A 16,895-nucleotide genomic window follows, 5' to 3' on the forward strand; every position below is an offset into this window, starting at 1 on the left:
CTCAGATCAAGGTCTGAGCTGATTTTAAGTGTCAGATGCTCACTCAACTGAGCCACCCAGGTGCCTCCAGCTTATTATAAACTTTAAATATAAAACTGAAATATATTACTCAAATAATTTTAAGAAAAAAATGAAAAATTCTTGTCACATCTGAATGAATTTAACAAATCTCAAAAATTAAGGTTTTATGAGACTAAATAGTTAAACAAATACTGTAATGAAGTAGTTTGCTAATGAAGAGTAAAATTTCATTTAGGTTAAATTAAAATTGGCCCAAAGATGTTAGTTAAAATATGGATTTGAATTTGATTAAAAAAAAATAGAAATGACTGTAATTCCATCAGACTGTTTATAATAACAAAATAGTAAATATGATAAAATGTTTCCTTTAGGGAGTAAGAAGCGAAGATTAATAGTGGAGAAAAAAATGAATCCCAGAGAAGAATGAAATAAAATACATTAAAGTTTGAGCCAAACAGATTTCTTAAGTATTTACTCTCCAATATTAAATGCTTAAATAAAAAAATTCCCGAAGTTTGATAAACATTAACTTAATATAAAGTGTTAAAACTAGTGACCAGAAAGATAATGCAGAATGTACTGTATAACCAGGTTCCCATGTATATACTTAAAAAATCTGGGGGAAAACTAATGAACTTTTAAAATTATGTAAATAAAACATGAAGATATAACCAGCATATTTCAAATTTGTAAATATCAATAAAACTTATGATCCTACAGATCATAATTAGATCCCAGGTTATTAAGAGAACAATTCTTGATGGCTATTAAATAATAATACATGCCAACAGCTCATTAACTGTTAGTCAGCTCCTAATTGCCTAACATCTACTATATAGAGGCTAATATCCTAAAACGACACAAATAAATATGCAGAATTATCTCAAAATATTTTAATGGCCTAATGATTTATTATTAAGCTTTAAGAAAACATGAAATACACATAATTTTAAAAATGCTCAATGACAAAATTAAGATGTTACTGTCTTTCTATGCTGCCCAAGACTTTACAAAATTTATTAAGGACAGATAAGGTCATCCCTTGCTAGCCAAACTCTCCTATTTGTTATCATAATATACCAACCAACAAATAAATGAGTTTGGGTAACATGGTATTTCTCACTATCTGGGGTTTCTGCTTGAATTTTCACATATCTCAACCCATGAATCAAACAGATTTGGACTGTGAGGGATATTTGTACTTCATAAATAAATGTATCATGTCAAAGCATACCTCATATAATTTCAAACAGGGTTATATCATACTTGTCACAATCTGCTATACTAGGATAGAATGGATGTTATTCCTTCAAAAATACTAACAAATTACTGAAAAATAATGGAATAGTTTAAAGTAAAATAGGTATGTCAAAATTAACTACAGGGAAAGTGAGTTCTAAAAAGATTTAAAGGTAGGTCCAACAGAAGCAAAATAATGTCAAGAATAACTCAATTAATACAGGTAAGTAATTAGAATGGTTCAAGAGTTTTAAAATATTATTCTGTTTAACAGAATTTTTAAAAACGATTTTATTTACTTTGATAGAGAGAGAGTGCAAGCACGAGTGGGGGGCAGAGGGAGAAGCAGACTCCCCACCAAGCAGGGAGCCTGGCACAGGGCTTGATCCTAGGACCCAAAACCCATGGCAGAGGCTTAATCTACTGAGGCAACTAGGTGCCCCTATTTAACAGGATTTTTAAAAAATGTGAGCACCTAATTTATAACAATATAGAAAGGTCCCCAGAATGCCATTTTAACAGGCTGGCAAAATACCAGCATTTAATGTCAACAAAATAACCGCAATTATCCAGCAAAATAACAGCTTTTATGACTCTGTAGTGTTTCCCTTTCACTAGAATGTAAGCTCTATGAAGGCAGAAAGTTGTCTATTTTATTCATGAATGATCCCATGTTTATTTTATTTACTTTTTTAAAAGATTTTATTTATTTATTCATGAGAGACACAGAGAGAGGCAGAGACACAGGCAGAAGGAGAAGCAGGCTCCCTGTGGGGAGCCTGATGTGGGATTCAATCCCAGTAGCCTGGGATCATGACCTAAGCCAAAGGCAAATGCTCAACCACTGAGCCACCCAGGTGCCCCGATCCCAAGTGTTTAAAATAGTGCCTGCATAAATATTAGCTAATGCTGTAGAATAAATGGATAATAAAAATATTTGTGTGGGTTAAAAAGATTATTTTCAGCATGATGGCAGACATAATTACAAGAAAAGGTCACATAAACACTAGAACAAATATATTCAGGATGCTAAACCAGTTGTTTTGACAATTTTCACCTACTCTCTAGCACATGCCTAGCAATAGGTACCATTTAAGAGTTATTTATTAAATACATGAGTGAATGAACAATAATAAGTGTTATAGGTTGAACTATGTATCCTCTGCATATTGAAGTCCTAATTCCTAGAACCTCAGAATGTGACCTTATTTGGAAATAGTGTTGTTGCAGATTGAATTAGATAAGATGAAGTCATAGTGGAGTCCAGTGGGCCTCTGGTCCAATATGACTGATTTCATAAAAGGGGGAAATTTGGGGGCAGCCTGGGTGGCTCAGCTGTTTAGTGCCGCCTTCAGCCCAGGGCCTGATCTTGGAGACCCAGGATTGAGTCCCATGTCCGGCTCCCTGGATGCGGCCTGCTTCTCCCTCTGTGTCTCTGCCTCTCTGTGCGTGTGTGTGTGTGTGTGTGTGTGTGTTTGTGTGTGTTTCATAAATAAATAAATCTTGTAAAAAGGGGGGGGGATTTGGATACAGATATAGACACAGAGGGAGAATGGAATTGAAAATGAAGGCAGAGATCAGGGTGATGCATCCATAAGCCAAGGAATAACAAAGATTGCCAGCAAAGCACCAGAAGCAAGGAGGGAGGCATGGAGCAGCTTTTTCCTCAGAGCCATCAGAAGGAACCAACCCTGCTGACACCCTGATCTGAAACCCCTAGCTTTTAGAACTGTAAGACAATAAATTTCAGTTTGTGGTATTCTGTTATGGCAGCCCTCACAAACCAGTATGGCAAGACAGAAAGAGAAAGAGAGGGAATTAGAAAGATAGGAAAGCCCCTAGGCAGACGAGGAACCTTAATACATGAGGGAGTAGAACCTGAAGCAGACAGCTGTGAGTGCTTTAGGAAGATTTTTCTTAAAAGTCTGAATTTTCCTTCTCCTCAATAATATTTTAAAGTGTTAAATTAACTCAACTCCATCCATTCTCAATTTTTCCAGTACAACAGACATTCAAAAGTGTACACCATTTTTATGCTGTGCTTCATGTATTCTTGGACACTGCTTCATATCCCGAAGATTAAAGGTAGCCCAAAGTTTACTTTACATGAAAACTTTTGAATTCTAAAAACATGAAGTGACTGATTTTCTCAATGTCGTAATCCTTTTGTCTATCAAAAGCCACTGAGAAGCATGGACAATTTCATAAATCTGACGAAATTGCAAAGAGACCTCATACAGAGTAATAGCTGGTCTACAGTCATTTATCCTGGGGGTTGGGTGCAGTGGGTTACTAAGTGCCATGGATTAAAGGTCACTTACTAGTTAGGTGGACACTGAGATAAGAGAATACTGGCTTTTGCTATTAATGTCACCAATTTCTGAAACTAAGACATATTCCTTCTTTGGAAGAAAAAAAAATCTGCTGCAAATGCTTAGATTCCTGTCAAGGACATAATGGAAAAGAGTACATTTACCTTACCCTACTGAAAATAAGATGAAACAGGTGGGGGAGAAAAAAATATAAAGAAAGTGGAAATGACAAGCTTCATAAACTGGCACTACTAACTATGCAGTGATCTTTTCATTGATTCAGCTCTATTAATGAAAGAAAACTTATTTCAGCTGCTGGAAATAAGGGTTATAAGAAGGACTATAGATTAAGAATGGAAAGTACAAATATTATAAAATAATACCATGAGGCCTATTCATAAAAGATGAAGCCAGTTTACCTTAGCTGTCACACAATCTAAGACTATGAGATTCCACATGTGTTATCTTAGTAATTATGCTGTCATATAAAGTAATTTTTAGAATTTTCAGTGAAAACCAATCTTTGGGAAGCTAAGCTACTAATATTCTACATCTTCCTTCCACCATATAAGTTCAGTACCTTCTATCTGTGGCACTTCACCATGAAGCTTGGCTTTGCTGGAGAAAGGTGCATTCCGCAGAACTAATGCAAATAGAGATGGGATCAAGGACTGCAAAGCAGAGAGATACATGTGGAGCTTGTGTTCATCCAGCCCGTGCTCTCCTTCCTGAAACATAAGGAGGTGTAAGCTAGCTTTAGTTTCCTGAAATTAGGTATTTATCATGCTCTTCCTTTCTGTGGCAATGAATAAAACATTTAAGGATCTGTATGGTAGACTCATGGCACAACAGCTAATGGAGATGTCTATCAAGCTTTTCTTAATTTCTCTAAGTACACGAAATGTGGCACTATGTAATACGGAAAACTTTATATGGGAACTTTATATGGAAAACTTTAGAGTGAGTATCAGTCCTTTAATTTGTGTGAAACTTCTTTTATAGGACTTTTCTAAGAGGATCTCATCCTTTCTTTTATAAGTTAGGATAAAGAAATTAAAGTGAGCCACAGGAATCATTTTAAATGTTCAACTGTTAAACCAGGAGCAGCACTTACTACTTTCCTTCTCCTACTCCTGATCTCCTTTTACAGATTTGGTGGCATCTGTATTTGCCAGCACTGCAAGCACTTTAAAATAATTCAATGCACAGATGAAATGTAGGAGAAAAAACTTGAAAAGGAAACAAAAGACAGAAATAACAGAAAGAAAAAAAAGAGTAAAAGGATAAGTATGGTACACAGAAACCAAATGTTAAAGTAGAAAATAGAATTATTAGAGACAAAAGTGTTCACTGCTATTCAAATCCACCTAAGATACTACTACTATGTTATAAAATAACAGCTGAGTCAGAGATACCAGATAATGAGTTACATACTATCAAGTTCTAAATTAGTTCATCTATCAAGTTCTAAATTAGTTCATCTCTTCATGGAAGAATTACTAGCTATGCTGGATGCTGCAGATATGTTTAATAGCAAAACAGAATTAACCATGTTATGAAATGGAATAAGAAAAACAAAGGTATGGATAATTCTCAGGTAGAAGGACTGCAAACCTTTAAAAAAATACTTTATAAAAAATTTCCTAGGTTTTATAAAAAGGTAGCTACCATAATGCACATAATAGACATTAAAGAAATGTTAATTTTTCTCCTAAACTTTGAAAGGGACTTTAGTATTAAAATTAGATCAAGAAGTTACTTTTTTTTTCCCTAACTTTTCTTTATTTCTTTTACTTGGGAAAAAAAAAGTTCATTTCAAGAAGTGAGGAAATGAATGAGTACAATGAAAAAAAAAACACACAGTTAAAGCATTTTGACATTGGATAAGTAAGAAAGCTTTAAGTGACTAATATTTTAGTTATCTCTGTATTCCGGGAACTTAGATATGTTACCTAAAATCTTTAAATCTTCAGAAGAGACAGGAGGAGCTAGCTTTCTGAAAAATGCACAAGTGAGTTCCACAAAGGTGCTACTTCATGCCCTTTCTTGTTTGGTTTTCGCAAAACAGAACTTCCTCAAATCTCTCTTGGTTCCAGTCCAGTAAAATCTTTAACTGGTAAATGATTAGAATGTTCAGCTAAGTGGTACTTTCTATCTTCACTCCCCAACATTCTTTCAAGATGACTTAGTATACACTCTTTACATTTCTATAAACTGCGTACATAAAGAAAGCATTTACCCTGAGAAGTTTTTCTATTTTGTTCAGTAATGTAGGTATAAGATGAGACTGTAAATTTCCAAGTTCTGTAGTCCAGGCAGCATAGGCTGGTAAAAATACTTGATGAGTTGCACTAACTACTCTTTCTGAGGGATCACCCAAGGCTGACAGCAACAATTCAAAACCCTGCCAAAAAGAAACAGGTAAAAATTTTAAAATAATAAACTCAAACAAAAAAAACTCAATAAAAAGCAGTAAGTATATACTGCAGTACATTTAGAAAACATTTTAAGCAAGAAAGCAAGCCATCCATAATCTTATCCTTCCCATTTCCTTTAAAGAAAATGTCATGTATCCATTGATACAGAAAAAAAAAGATGGTAAACATGGCATGCTTGTAAACATGGCATGCCACAAAACTATGGCAGAGATTGTAGATGAATCCTAGTACTTTCTTCTGAGCTGAAGAAGTAAAACGAGGCAGACACTGCAACTGGTTAAAACTGACAACTGGTTATAACTGCCATCTCTACTACAGATTATTGGGTAGTGAAATCACAGGTTTGGAATATCAACTTATTTGGAATTTTATAATGGAGCAAATGGGGTTCACTCTGAAAAACATACCTGTTGATATTTGTCTGGATCATCAATGTATCCCATAATGATACCAAGGCTTTTGATCACAGCTTCTCTTACTAAATCTGCCTTATCTTCCATTAACATTTGTTGCAACATTGAGAGAACTAAGGAGCTACGGATTTCTTTCTGAAAATAAACAAAAGCAGTTTTTACTATTTATTTTACACTAATAGCAGAAAAGCATAGAAAATATTAAGACAGACATCCACATATTCAAAATCCAGAATACATATATTTGCATTTTGCTATGTTTTTTTAAGTCTTCATTTTTCAAAGGCATAAAGCATTAGATACAACTTGTTGGACTCTCCTCCACCCTCTTCCCCTGCCTCCACCCTCCTTCTCTAAAGGTAACATCTACCTTGAATTTAGTACTAATCATCTCCCAGGATGCTTTTCTATCTACTAAATATGTGCAAATCCTTCAAATCCTATAGCACATAGTAGCAAACATTTTTGGCAAATCAACAAAGTCAACACGCTGCTAGAAATGGACAATGACTCTTATTTTTAAAATTTTTTTAAAAAGATTTTATTTATTTGACAGAGAGAGGAGCATAAGCAGAGGGAGTGGCAGACACAAGGAGAGGGAAAAGCAGGCTTCCTGCTGAGTGGGGAGCCCAACGCAATGTGGGACTCCATCCTAGAACCCTGGGATCATGACCTAAGATGTAGGCAGACACTTAACTGACTAAGCCATCCAGGTGCCCAGATGACTCTTCTACCAATACTCATTTAACTCAGAGAAGAATTTTCAGAGTTTTAATAACAGGAGGGATTACAAACATCACTCCAGTAATCAAAAAGATTTGTCTGGGGTAGGAATGTGGTGGAAATATTCTAAAATCCTGGTGTTCTAATTTTTTAAAGAACAGAGAAAAAAAGTTTCAAACAGGATGATAAAATATGAGAGCAAACTTTAAAAATACTTCAAAGGGAACTGCATTGCTATTCTTAGATGCTACTCTTTAAAATAATATCAACCACTGCTGATTTCACATAATTTTTTTTGCTTTTTTTTTTTTTGGTTAAAGAATGTTTTGGCCTAATTAATGGCTGAAAGTAAAATAAAGAGCTACCATTATACAAATTCTTGCCCTTCCTTCCCTTCTCTGGACCATTTTTATAATTTGATCAATTTATAAAATTCTTCAATTCTAAACTTGTTTAGAATCTTTTCACATCTAATGGGTAGAATACTAAAGAGATGATGTGATCATTTTCATAAATTTACAGTGTGACTTTAGTATGCAGAGCAAGGTCTAACAGTCATCTTTAAAAGACCTAGTTTTTGCTTTGATTTCTTAGAAACAAAAATATATATAATTTTAGCAAATTTTGGTCACATTTAGGTTGGTGAATGTGTATTTTAGTACAGCTTCACTTACTTATCCTTTAGGATAAAAACTTCCCAAAAAACTGCCTTGAAGATCTTTTTTTTTTTTTTTTAAGATTTTATTTATTTATTCATAGACACGGAGAGAGAGGCAGAGACACAGGCAGAGGGAGAAGCAGGCTCCATGTTGGGAGCCCGACGCGGGACTCGATCCCGGGTCTCCAGGATCACACCCCAGGATGCAGGCAGCGCCAAACCGCTGTGCCACCAGGGCTGCCCCACTGCCTTGAAGATCTTAAAAAGGCTTCTGGATTGGTATCAGCCTCAGCAATAAGATGGAGGCAAGTAAACTTCAGCTGGGTATTTGTTTCACATTGATCTGAGCTGAGGTCAACTGTGGCAGTTAGCTTGAGTATGCTACAGGGAACCCACAGGACAAATCAGAAGGCATTACTCCGTTTAAGCCATGACCACACAGTGATTTTACTGTTATTAATGGCGGTGGGATATAAGGCAAGTGAAGTGAAGATCAATGGAGGAAACATTAAGTCTATTACTAATACTGCTTAACATTCTAGTATCAGGGCCAGTGTAGAACAACTCATTTATCCTCTTTGTGCATGTGATGTTCACCTGTGTCTTGGAACAGTAAACAAAAGGATGCTCAAAACATACTCGTGTGTATCTATCTATATGACTTATCACAACAATAAGATATCAGTTTTCTCTTATAAGATAGGAAAATATTAAAAAAGATTTTATCATGTCCAGTTACTGACAAAGGTATGGGAAAACAGGAACTCCAATGTACTGATGACAGGAGCATAAATCTGTGTTACCTTGGTTGGGGCCAATTTAACACTGTCAAAAAAATGCAAATGCTTGAAAAAACACAGAATGTGGAGTTATTAACAGTATAAGAAATTTAAAAATACACAGATACTCACATAAGAACCTGTTAATAGTGTTTGCTGTCAGGAATACAGAATATTATACATAAGTATGATTAATTTTGGGTAAGAAAAATTCAAATATAAAAACGCAAACTGGGGGGATCCCTGGGTGGCGCAGCGGTTTGGCGCCTGCCTTTGGCCCGGGGCGCGATCCTGGAGACCCGGGATCGAATCCCATATCGGGCTCCCGGTGCATGGAGCCTGCTTCTCCCTCTGCCTATGTCTCTTCCTCTCTCTCTCTGTGACTATCATAAATAAATAAATTAAAAAAAAAAAAAACGCAAACTGGTATATGCATAAATTTTTATCTTCTCTAAGAATTAATTAAAAACTATTAACAGTAGATAGCTATCTTTGGAGAGAATGAGTAGGTAGGTGCCAGAGAAGCAAAGTCTTTGCTTTTCATTTTATTCTTTTCTATAATGTAGGAAAATTTATTTTTAACAAAGTAAAAAAATATTACTGGGAGTGAAACTATGGACTAATCTTTTTCTAAATTAAAAAATACAAACTTTACATTTAAAAAAGACAACTGTTTAAGAGTCATGGTTTCTCACTCTTCACCAAATATGAGGTTAATAGTAAATGTAACATAAACAGCGTATGCATTATCATACAATTTCATTTTTTATATTGTTTTTAAGAATAATCTTACAAAAATGATCATTTAAGGCAGTGGCCAGCAAACTTTCTGTGAAAGGCCGGATGGTATATACTTTTGGCTTTGGGGGCTATGAGGTCTCTGTTGCAACTATTCAATTCTATTGCTATAGTGTGAAAGCAGACATGGACAATACACAAACAAATGGGTATGGTTGTGTTCCAATAAAACTTTAATTTTAAAAACAGGCTGTGGACTAGATTTGGTCTCCAGGCTATAGTTTGTCAAATAATCCTTTAAACTATGGTTGTTTAAATTAAAGTAACTATGATATCATCTCATTTCCCTACCCCCTCTAAGCCCAGGACCTATAGGAAGATATTTAAAAGAGCATAACACGACACAACTGACAATATTAGGAAATCCATTTTTTTTTCCTTAGGAGCAGGAAGAAAATATTACCCTAAAGCGTTAGCAAGGGGAAGGTGGGGAGAACTTTGACTTGGATCTTCTTTTAAATTGAAATGTGTACTTCAAGGAACTTTTGACAACTACAGGAGATAATTTTTTTTTTTAATATTTTATTCATCCATTCATGAAAGACAGAGAGAGAGAGGCAGAGACACAGGCAGAAGGAGAAACAGGCTCCATGCAGGGAGCCTGATGCGGGACTTGATCCCGGGTCTCCAGGATCACGCCACGGGCCAAAGGCCGCACTAAACCGCTGAGCCACCTGGCTGCCCGTACAGGAGATAATTTTATCTTAAATTGCTTTACTGTCTGTTAGCTGTTTTCCAAAGGGAAAAAAAAAAAAAACCATCCCTGTATAACTTCTTGGAATTATCTTGATTTTTCAGCAATTTAAGCTCTAATTTAGTCCTGTGTAGAGAATGTTACTATAGTTTTGAGTATATATGTATGTGGGTACAGATAATTTTGTATTTTCTTTGGAGGTGGAAAAGGAAAACAATTTAAGCTGTGAAAATTCTTAAATATTCATTTTTGTAAGTTGTATAAAAGAATTTTGTTAAACCATTGTCAAAAAAATGGGGTCCTCAATCTTTTCAGTGGAAGGAATTAATGAGCACTGCAAACAGCTTTTATTTGGGTGGGTAGTACCTACTGACATTTATCATATGAGAAATTTAAAAATAACAAACTCATTTTACATTAACATATGACGTTTTAATGAAAATAACTTTTTAGAGCAAAAAAATTAGTGAGGAGAATGGTGCTTTACATTTTGGTGCAAATCACTTTAATGTCTAACTTAAAAGCAAACAGATTCTTTCATCTGCTCTGCATTCAATTGTTATATATTGTTTCAGTTGAAGTTTTTAAGTCTGGCTCCACAGAGACATGTAATTGAAAAGGAAATATTTTAATAGCCTTTTCTGATAAGAATAGATATTTAAATTCTACACTAAAACTGGACAAGTAGTGGTTTCTTAAAGGTTAGATACAATGTAGAATCTAAAATCATGATATGGTTCTTTGCTAATAAACTCTAAACTCTGCATATTAAATTCCACTGGTCTACCTTGGACTTTGTCTCTATTTTTACCCATGTGTGATTTTGAGTAGTATGTGTTGGCCATTTGGGAAACATTATACCACAGACTTATTCAGAGGCTCTTCAATATTGACACATTTTATTATAATCTCAAAAAACCACTGTTGTTAATATCACCACTGATCTCAGAAATGTGTTTGCATACTTAGAAGATGCCAAGCCCATGGTGGGAGATAAAATTTTCTCTAATTCTTGTTCTTATTCAAAAGTTCCAATTTTATCATTGACAATAAACGTCATCTACTTGTTTTTCCTTAAAGTAACAGGCTCATTTCACTCATTTTCATAAAAATGTCTGCTAAATATCCAAGTCTGAATAATCAGAGCTTGTGTGTGTTTGGTCAAGTAAAATCAGTATCTCAAGAAAAAAGGTAGCTAGTTTAGTTGACAACTCAAGCAATTTGAAATGCTTTTTCTGAAATAGCCATTATACCTCAAGATACAGCAAAAGGGCTTGATAGAAGTATTTTCTATTTTGCCACACAAAATATTAAAAAGGGTCAAAATTTAGTAGAATTAATAATTTTATTGATTCATCAAGCTTATTTTTAAGTGAAACTGGCTTCTGAGTGCATGGGAGTGCACAATCATTATCAGTATATTTTGAGGTCATGGCCTTGATCAGTGCTAATGCACTGGCATTACTGCCCATTTTAGCTTTTGCACCAATAATGTAAATGTTAACTCAGTAAAAAATGAAAAATATTTTAATATTACGGAAATAGTTTTTACCTGTTGGATCTCTTTGAAAGGATCTCAAGCAATCTCCCAGAGTCCTTGAACCACAAAGTTTGAGAACTGCTGGTAATTTAATATATTTATGCTCATGCAAAATAGTTAAAATACCTATCTGTCTGCAATGGCATATTATATCAATGTGAATCTTTTTTCTTTGGGCTCTTCTTTCTATATTAGGATAGCATGCCCTGAGAGAATCTGAATTAAAATGTATAAGTCACCTGAATAAAAGGTTTCTCTATTATTAAAAAGGAAAAAGATTTTTAAGAAAAAATAACAATTCTTACAGGAAGGTAAGGTGCCAATGCTCCACATGATTCTGCCACAAGTAGTCGTCTTTCCGGGTATTTGTGGTTAATCTAGAGTAAAAAATAAATCAAGCATAAACAATATAACCACCTTTCCTCCAACAGAGAATTACTTCTCATAACAAATCCTGTTAAGAATGCAATAAAGCTTCTTTTCTTTTCCACTTCTGGGAATCCCTGTGTGGCTATAGGTGGATCAGGAATAAGGGAATCAGAGAGCCTAAAAAATGAGGTCACAAGAGTTATCTGTTAAAGCAAAAAGGATAAAGCAAAGATGAAAATATGGCAAAGAGTCTAGAGATGTGGGCTTGCCTATAGCTAGGCTTTCCTTAGGGTGTCAGAAGTACCTTTCTCCAGGCCTATCAACATGAGTCTATTTTTATATTTGAAAAACCCAGCTTCTGGTATTATAGATATGGCTTGTAATATGTGCCAGGAGTGACTCATCAGTTCCCTTTTTTAACTAAGGGATTAAGGAGTAAGTTAATCAATGACAACCAGAGCCCTTAACCAGTGATATGATTTTGTTTTTAAAGTAAGCAAACTTTAATCCATTCCTGTTTGTATATGCAAGATGATGGGGTTTTGCTGTTGTGATGACTACACTGAACCATAACAAAAAATAACAAAAAAATGACACATACTGGGTTTTGTTCCCATATGTCTTCTTCATAGAATATAAATCTTTCCTTGACTGGAAAAGAAGTATATCTGTTCTCATATTCCCATATGAAAAGGTGACATAATTCATTAATGTATTGGATGCCTAAAATTAAGAAAAGAAATTACATAGCAATCCACTGGGCAACAAACTGGAGGTAGCTGGCTAGATAGATCCCTGATATCCATGTTTATTCAGGTTTTGGAAGAGTTAGTAAAGGTGTTTATAACTAAAATCTGTAAACTAAATTTTCCAGAAACAGTAACCTCAAAGCAGAATGGTCCAAATGTCAAAGTATGCGATATAAAAACTTTCATTTTGCTTTTATCTAGTGTAGCTCATGAGTCTGCATACAAAAATCAATTGTATTTCTCTATATGGCAACAAATAAAAAATAAAATTAGGAAAATTCTATTTATAATATTATCAAAAAGAATAAAATATTTAGGAATAAATTAAACAAAAAGGGGGCAAAACTGTATTCTGAAAACAACAAAATATTGCTGAAAGAAAATTTAAAAGAATAGATAGAAAGACATCCTAAATTCATTGATTAGATGGCTCACTATTGTTTAGGATGGCAATATTCTCCACATTGATCTAAAAATACAATGCAATCCTTATGAAAATTCCAGATGGCTTATTTGCAGAAACTGACAAGTTCATCCTAAAATTCACATGGAAATTCAAGGGACCCAGAATAGCCAAAACAAACTTGAAGTAAGAGAACTATGTTCAAAAGGTTAGAGTTTCTTTTTAGGTTGATAAAACTGTTCTAAAATTGATTGTAGTGAGGGCTATATAACTCTGTGGATATGCTAAAAAACACTAAATTGTACACTTTAAATGGATATATGGTGTCTGAATATCTCAATAATGCTTAACAATGATAAAAAGGAAATGGAAAAAACTATTAGAAATAATATGTATCTCTTAGTAACTGTACAGAATTGTAAATTCAAAATGGTATATGCTGTTTCCAAGCAAATCTGACTTGCAGAGATTAGAGACTCACCCTAAATTTAGTATGCACTATAATCTATAGGTGACATAAGGGACTGTCAGAGACAAGAGGACCATATATAATGTTCACTTTAAAATTTAGTGGAGTTATCTAGATTAAATATGTAAAGAAAAAAAATGAATACTCAAAGAAGTTAGGAATATAATTCTAAAGAACCATATGCTTTTGTGATAGTCCAGAGACCGGTATTGTTTAAGAATAAGTGACTATGCTATTAAAAATAAGGCCATGAAATCTGTCTTTAGAATTAAGTAATTCATCTTTTTTTAAGACAGATAAAGAAGCCATTTAATGACCTAAACATCAAGTGTAGAAGGTCAATGATTATGAGTTTCCTACAGGACTGCAATACTAAAATTTAATAAAAAACAAAAAGTATTGTTAGTAAATGGGTGAGTTGGATTAAAAATACAAAAAACTCCCACATCAATGGTTTATACTTTGTAGTCTGTATATATCTGCAATATACACAGACATTTAACACATATACTATTTCTATTAACCAACCTCACACACAAACACACATGGACTCGTTCTCCCCTGAACCCACCTCAGGGTTTTTGTATTTATAGTAACTCACTTCATTCAGATCTTTGCCTAAACATCCCATTCTCAGAATCCTGCTCTAACCACCCTTTCTAAAATACTATTTTCTATAACTCTTTAACCCTTATCTTCCTTTATTTTTCTTCATAACTTATAGTAACACAAGACATATCATTTATTTGTTTACTCTCATCTTCCCACCAAAAGGTCTTTGTCTTTTGTTCACCACTGTATTTTGTTCATTACTGTAAGTAATGACTGCAGCAGTACCTGGCACTAAAACTAGTGTTTCTTAAGTACTTGTTGGAAGAATGAAGAAAGAAACTAGTGCTTCTTTAAGTATCTGTTGGAAGAGTGGAAAAAGCAAAGCATCCCAGAGCATTCTTAAATGCTATGAAGTTACTGCGCTGGACTTCAGAAACAGTAGCATAATTTAGATCCCACATATTTCTTAATAGCATTTTAAAAAGAAAATATGAACACATAAATTAGAATACAACAGCTAGGGGAAAACCCAATATAGTTATTTACCTGTTCCCAACACTGCGGTAAAAGTTCAGCTTCTACGCGTGTTGGTCCAACATGACGTGCAAATGCCACACAACCAGTCAGTATCATTTGCCTGAAAAATAATATAAATCAATCAACAGTTGTACTTGCATTAGAAAGCACACCTTTCTAAGGGTTAAAAAGAGCCAGCTCTGCAATTCACACAACATACAATATTTTTGTACAACCAAATTAGATTTTTCCAACAATGGACTAGGCTACCACCAAGAGAATGAGTTCGTTCTTTAAGACTCCTTCCTCCAGTAGTGGCAATACCATTGGTGAGACATTGTGAAGGGATTCTCTATTGGTGTGAAGCCTAATCTTATAATCTCCTAAACTAACTTCCTATACATGCATTCTGAGATAATACAGCTAATGCTTCAGCTTCTAGACACTAAAATAATCAATGATTATTTCTCCAATGTTTCTATAATTTATTTTTTAAAAAGATTTTATTTATTTATTCATGAGCAATACAGAGAGAGAGACAGAGAGAGAGGCAGAGACACAGGCAGAGGGAGAAGCAGGCTCCATGCAGGGAGCCCAACGTAGGACTCAATCCCAGGTCTCCAGGATCACGCTCCAGGCTGCAGGCGGTGCCAAACTGCTGCGCCACCAGGGCTGCCCCTGTTTCTATATTTTAAAACTATGGTATCGCATTTGTAAAATGTTATTTCTTAAATCAGAATTTTATACACAAGATAAATGTGGTAGGTAGCTTCTGACATGGCTCCCAGGGATGTCCATCTCCTGATATTCATGCTCTTGTATAATTCCATATCCTTGAGTGTAGACTGGACCTAATGATTTGCTTCCAATGGACAGAGAAATGGCCAAATCACTTAAAAAAGTAGCACTGTTTTGAAATACAAGTTTCAATACAAATACAAAACAGAAAAAGGTCATATGGCCAACAGATTATTAACAACATTGGAAATAGGCTCCTGTTATGGTAAAAATAACCGTTCCCTTGGGGCGCCTGGGTGGCTCAGTCAGTTAAGTATCCAACTATCGTTTTTAACTCAGGTCAAGATCTCAGGGTTGACATAGAGATTAGATTCTCTGTCTTCTTCTCGCTCTCCCTCTGCCCCTCTCCTTGCTAGCACTCTCTCTCTCTTTAAAGTAAATAAATAAATCTTTTTAAAAAATTTTGTTTCTACTTGTAGAAAATTGCAAGACAGGGATTGTTTGACTAGTATTTGAATGCAGGTAAAAATAAAAGGTCAATTATAGTTGTTAGCAAAGAACTGGCAAAAAGCACCAATACTAAGCATAAAATTCAGTTTTTCTTAGGATACAAAGAAGCTTGAGATTTATTAAGTAAGGAAAAGTAACAACTAATTATATGACAAATATGCTAACTTAAACATTTTGCTTTGCTAATTTGTTATTCACATTATATATAGTGAATCAATTGATAAGTGTACTTTAATAAATACTTGTGTATCTGTAAGGTGAAAAATTTAAATGTGGTCATGAGTGCTGAATTCCTGACAGGTCTCAATCTGAGATAAGGCTAATATGTACTTTTGGCCACCAGGTGGCAGCTATTAGCTTTATATGCAGTGTCTTCATTATGAAAACAGGCTAGAGATCTAAAGGTTTTTGCCTTGCAAATTTAAAAATAACAATGTAATAAATGGTATTGAATTATTAAGTTATGAAGATGGGGAATAGGATTTTTTATCTTATTTTATTTAAATTCAATTAATTAACATATAATGTATCATTAGTTTCAGAGACAGAGTTCAGAGATTCATCAGTTACATATAATTACATATAACACCCAGGACTCATTACATCATGTGCCCTGAATGTCCATCACCCAGTTACCCCATCCTCCCACCCAACGTCCCTCCAGCAATCCTCAGTTTGTTTCCTAGAGTTAATAGTCCATGAATAGTATTTTTCAACAAGAAAATAAAATGTTAATTTTCCTATACAGCACCATCAAATTGCTTCAGAAAATTTTCAGTTTGTAATTAATAGTGATTTAATTTGCTTTCTTTTGGGACACCTGGGTGGCTCAGTGGTTGAGCGTCTGCCTTCAGCTCAGGGCGTGATTGCAGGATTCTGAGATGGAGATGGAGTCCCACATCAGGCTCTCTACAGAAAGCCTGCTTCTCCCTCTGCCCATGTCTCTGCCTCTCTCTGTGTCTCATGAATAAATA

The 16,895-nt window shown here is 34.6% G+C and overlaps 1 protein-coding gene across 5 annotated transcripts in view; it reads right to left on the reverse strand.

Annotated features, from left to right (window-relative positions):
* Window positions 1-16,895, reverse strand: part of LOC129514519 (RAB11-binding protein RELCH) — a 112,565-nt gene that overhangs the window by 42,641 nt on the left and 53,029 nt on the right. For all 5 annotated transcript variants that reach the window (XM_055333134.1, XM_055333133.1, XM_055333132.1 and 2 more), the window contains exons 12-16: window positions 14,704-14,794; window positions 11,921-11,992; window positions 6,418-6,558; window positions 5,812-5,976; window positions 4,153-4,300 (exon numbers count right to left, since the gene is read on the reverse strand). In XM_055333134.1, the coding sequence (XP_055189109.1) occupies window positions 4,153-4,300; window positions 5,812-5,976; window positions 6,418-6,558; window positions 11,921-11,992; window positions 14,704-14,794 (617 nt within the window). The remainder of the gene's footprint in view (window positions 1-4,152; window positions 4,301-5,811; window positions 5,977-6,417; window positions 6,559-11,920; window positions 11,993-14,703; window positions 14,795-16,895) is intronic.

The sequence above is a fragment of the Nyctereutes procyonoides genome, unplaced genomic scaffold (assembly GCF_905146905.1).
Source record: "Nyctereutes procyonoides isolate TBG_1078 unplaced genomic scaffold, NYPRO_anot_genome, whole genome shotgun sequence".
NCBI classification, from domain to species: Eukaryota; Metazoa; Chordata; class Mammalia; order Carnivora; family Canidae; genus Nyctereutes; species Nyctereutes procyonoides.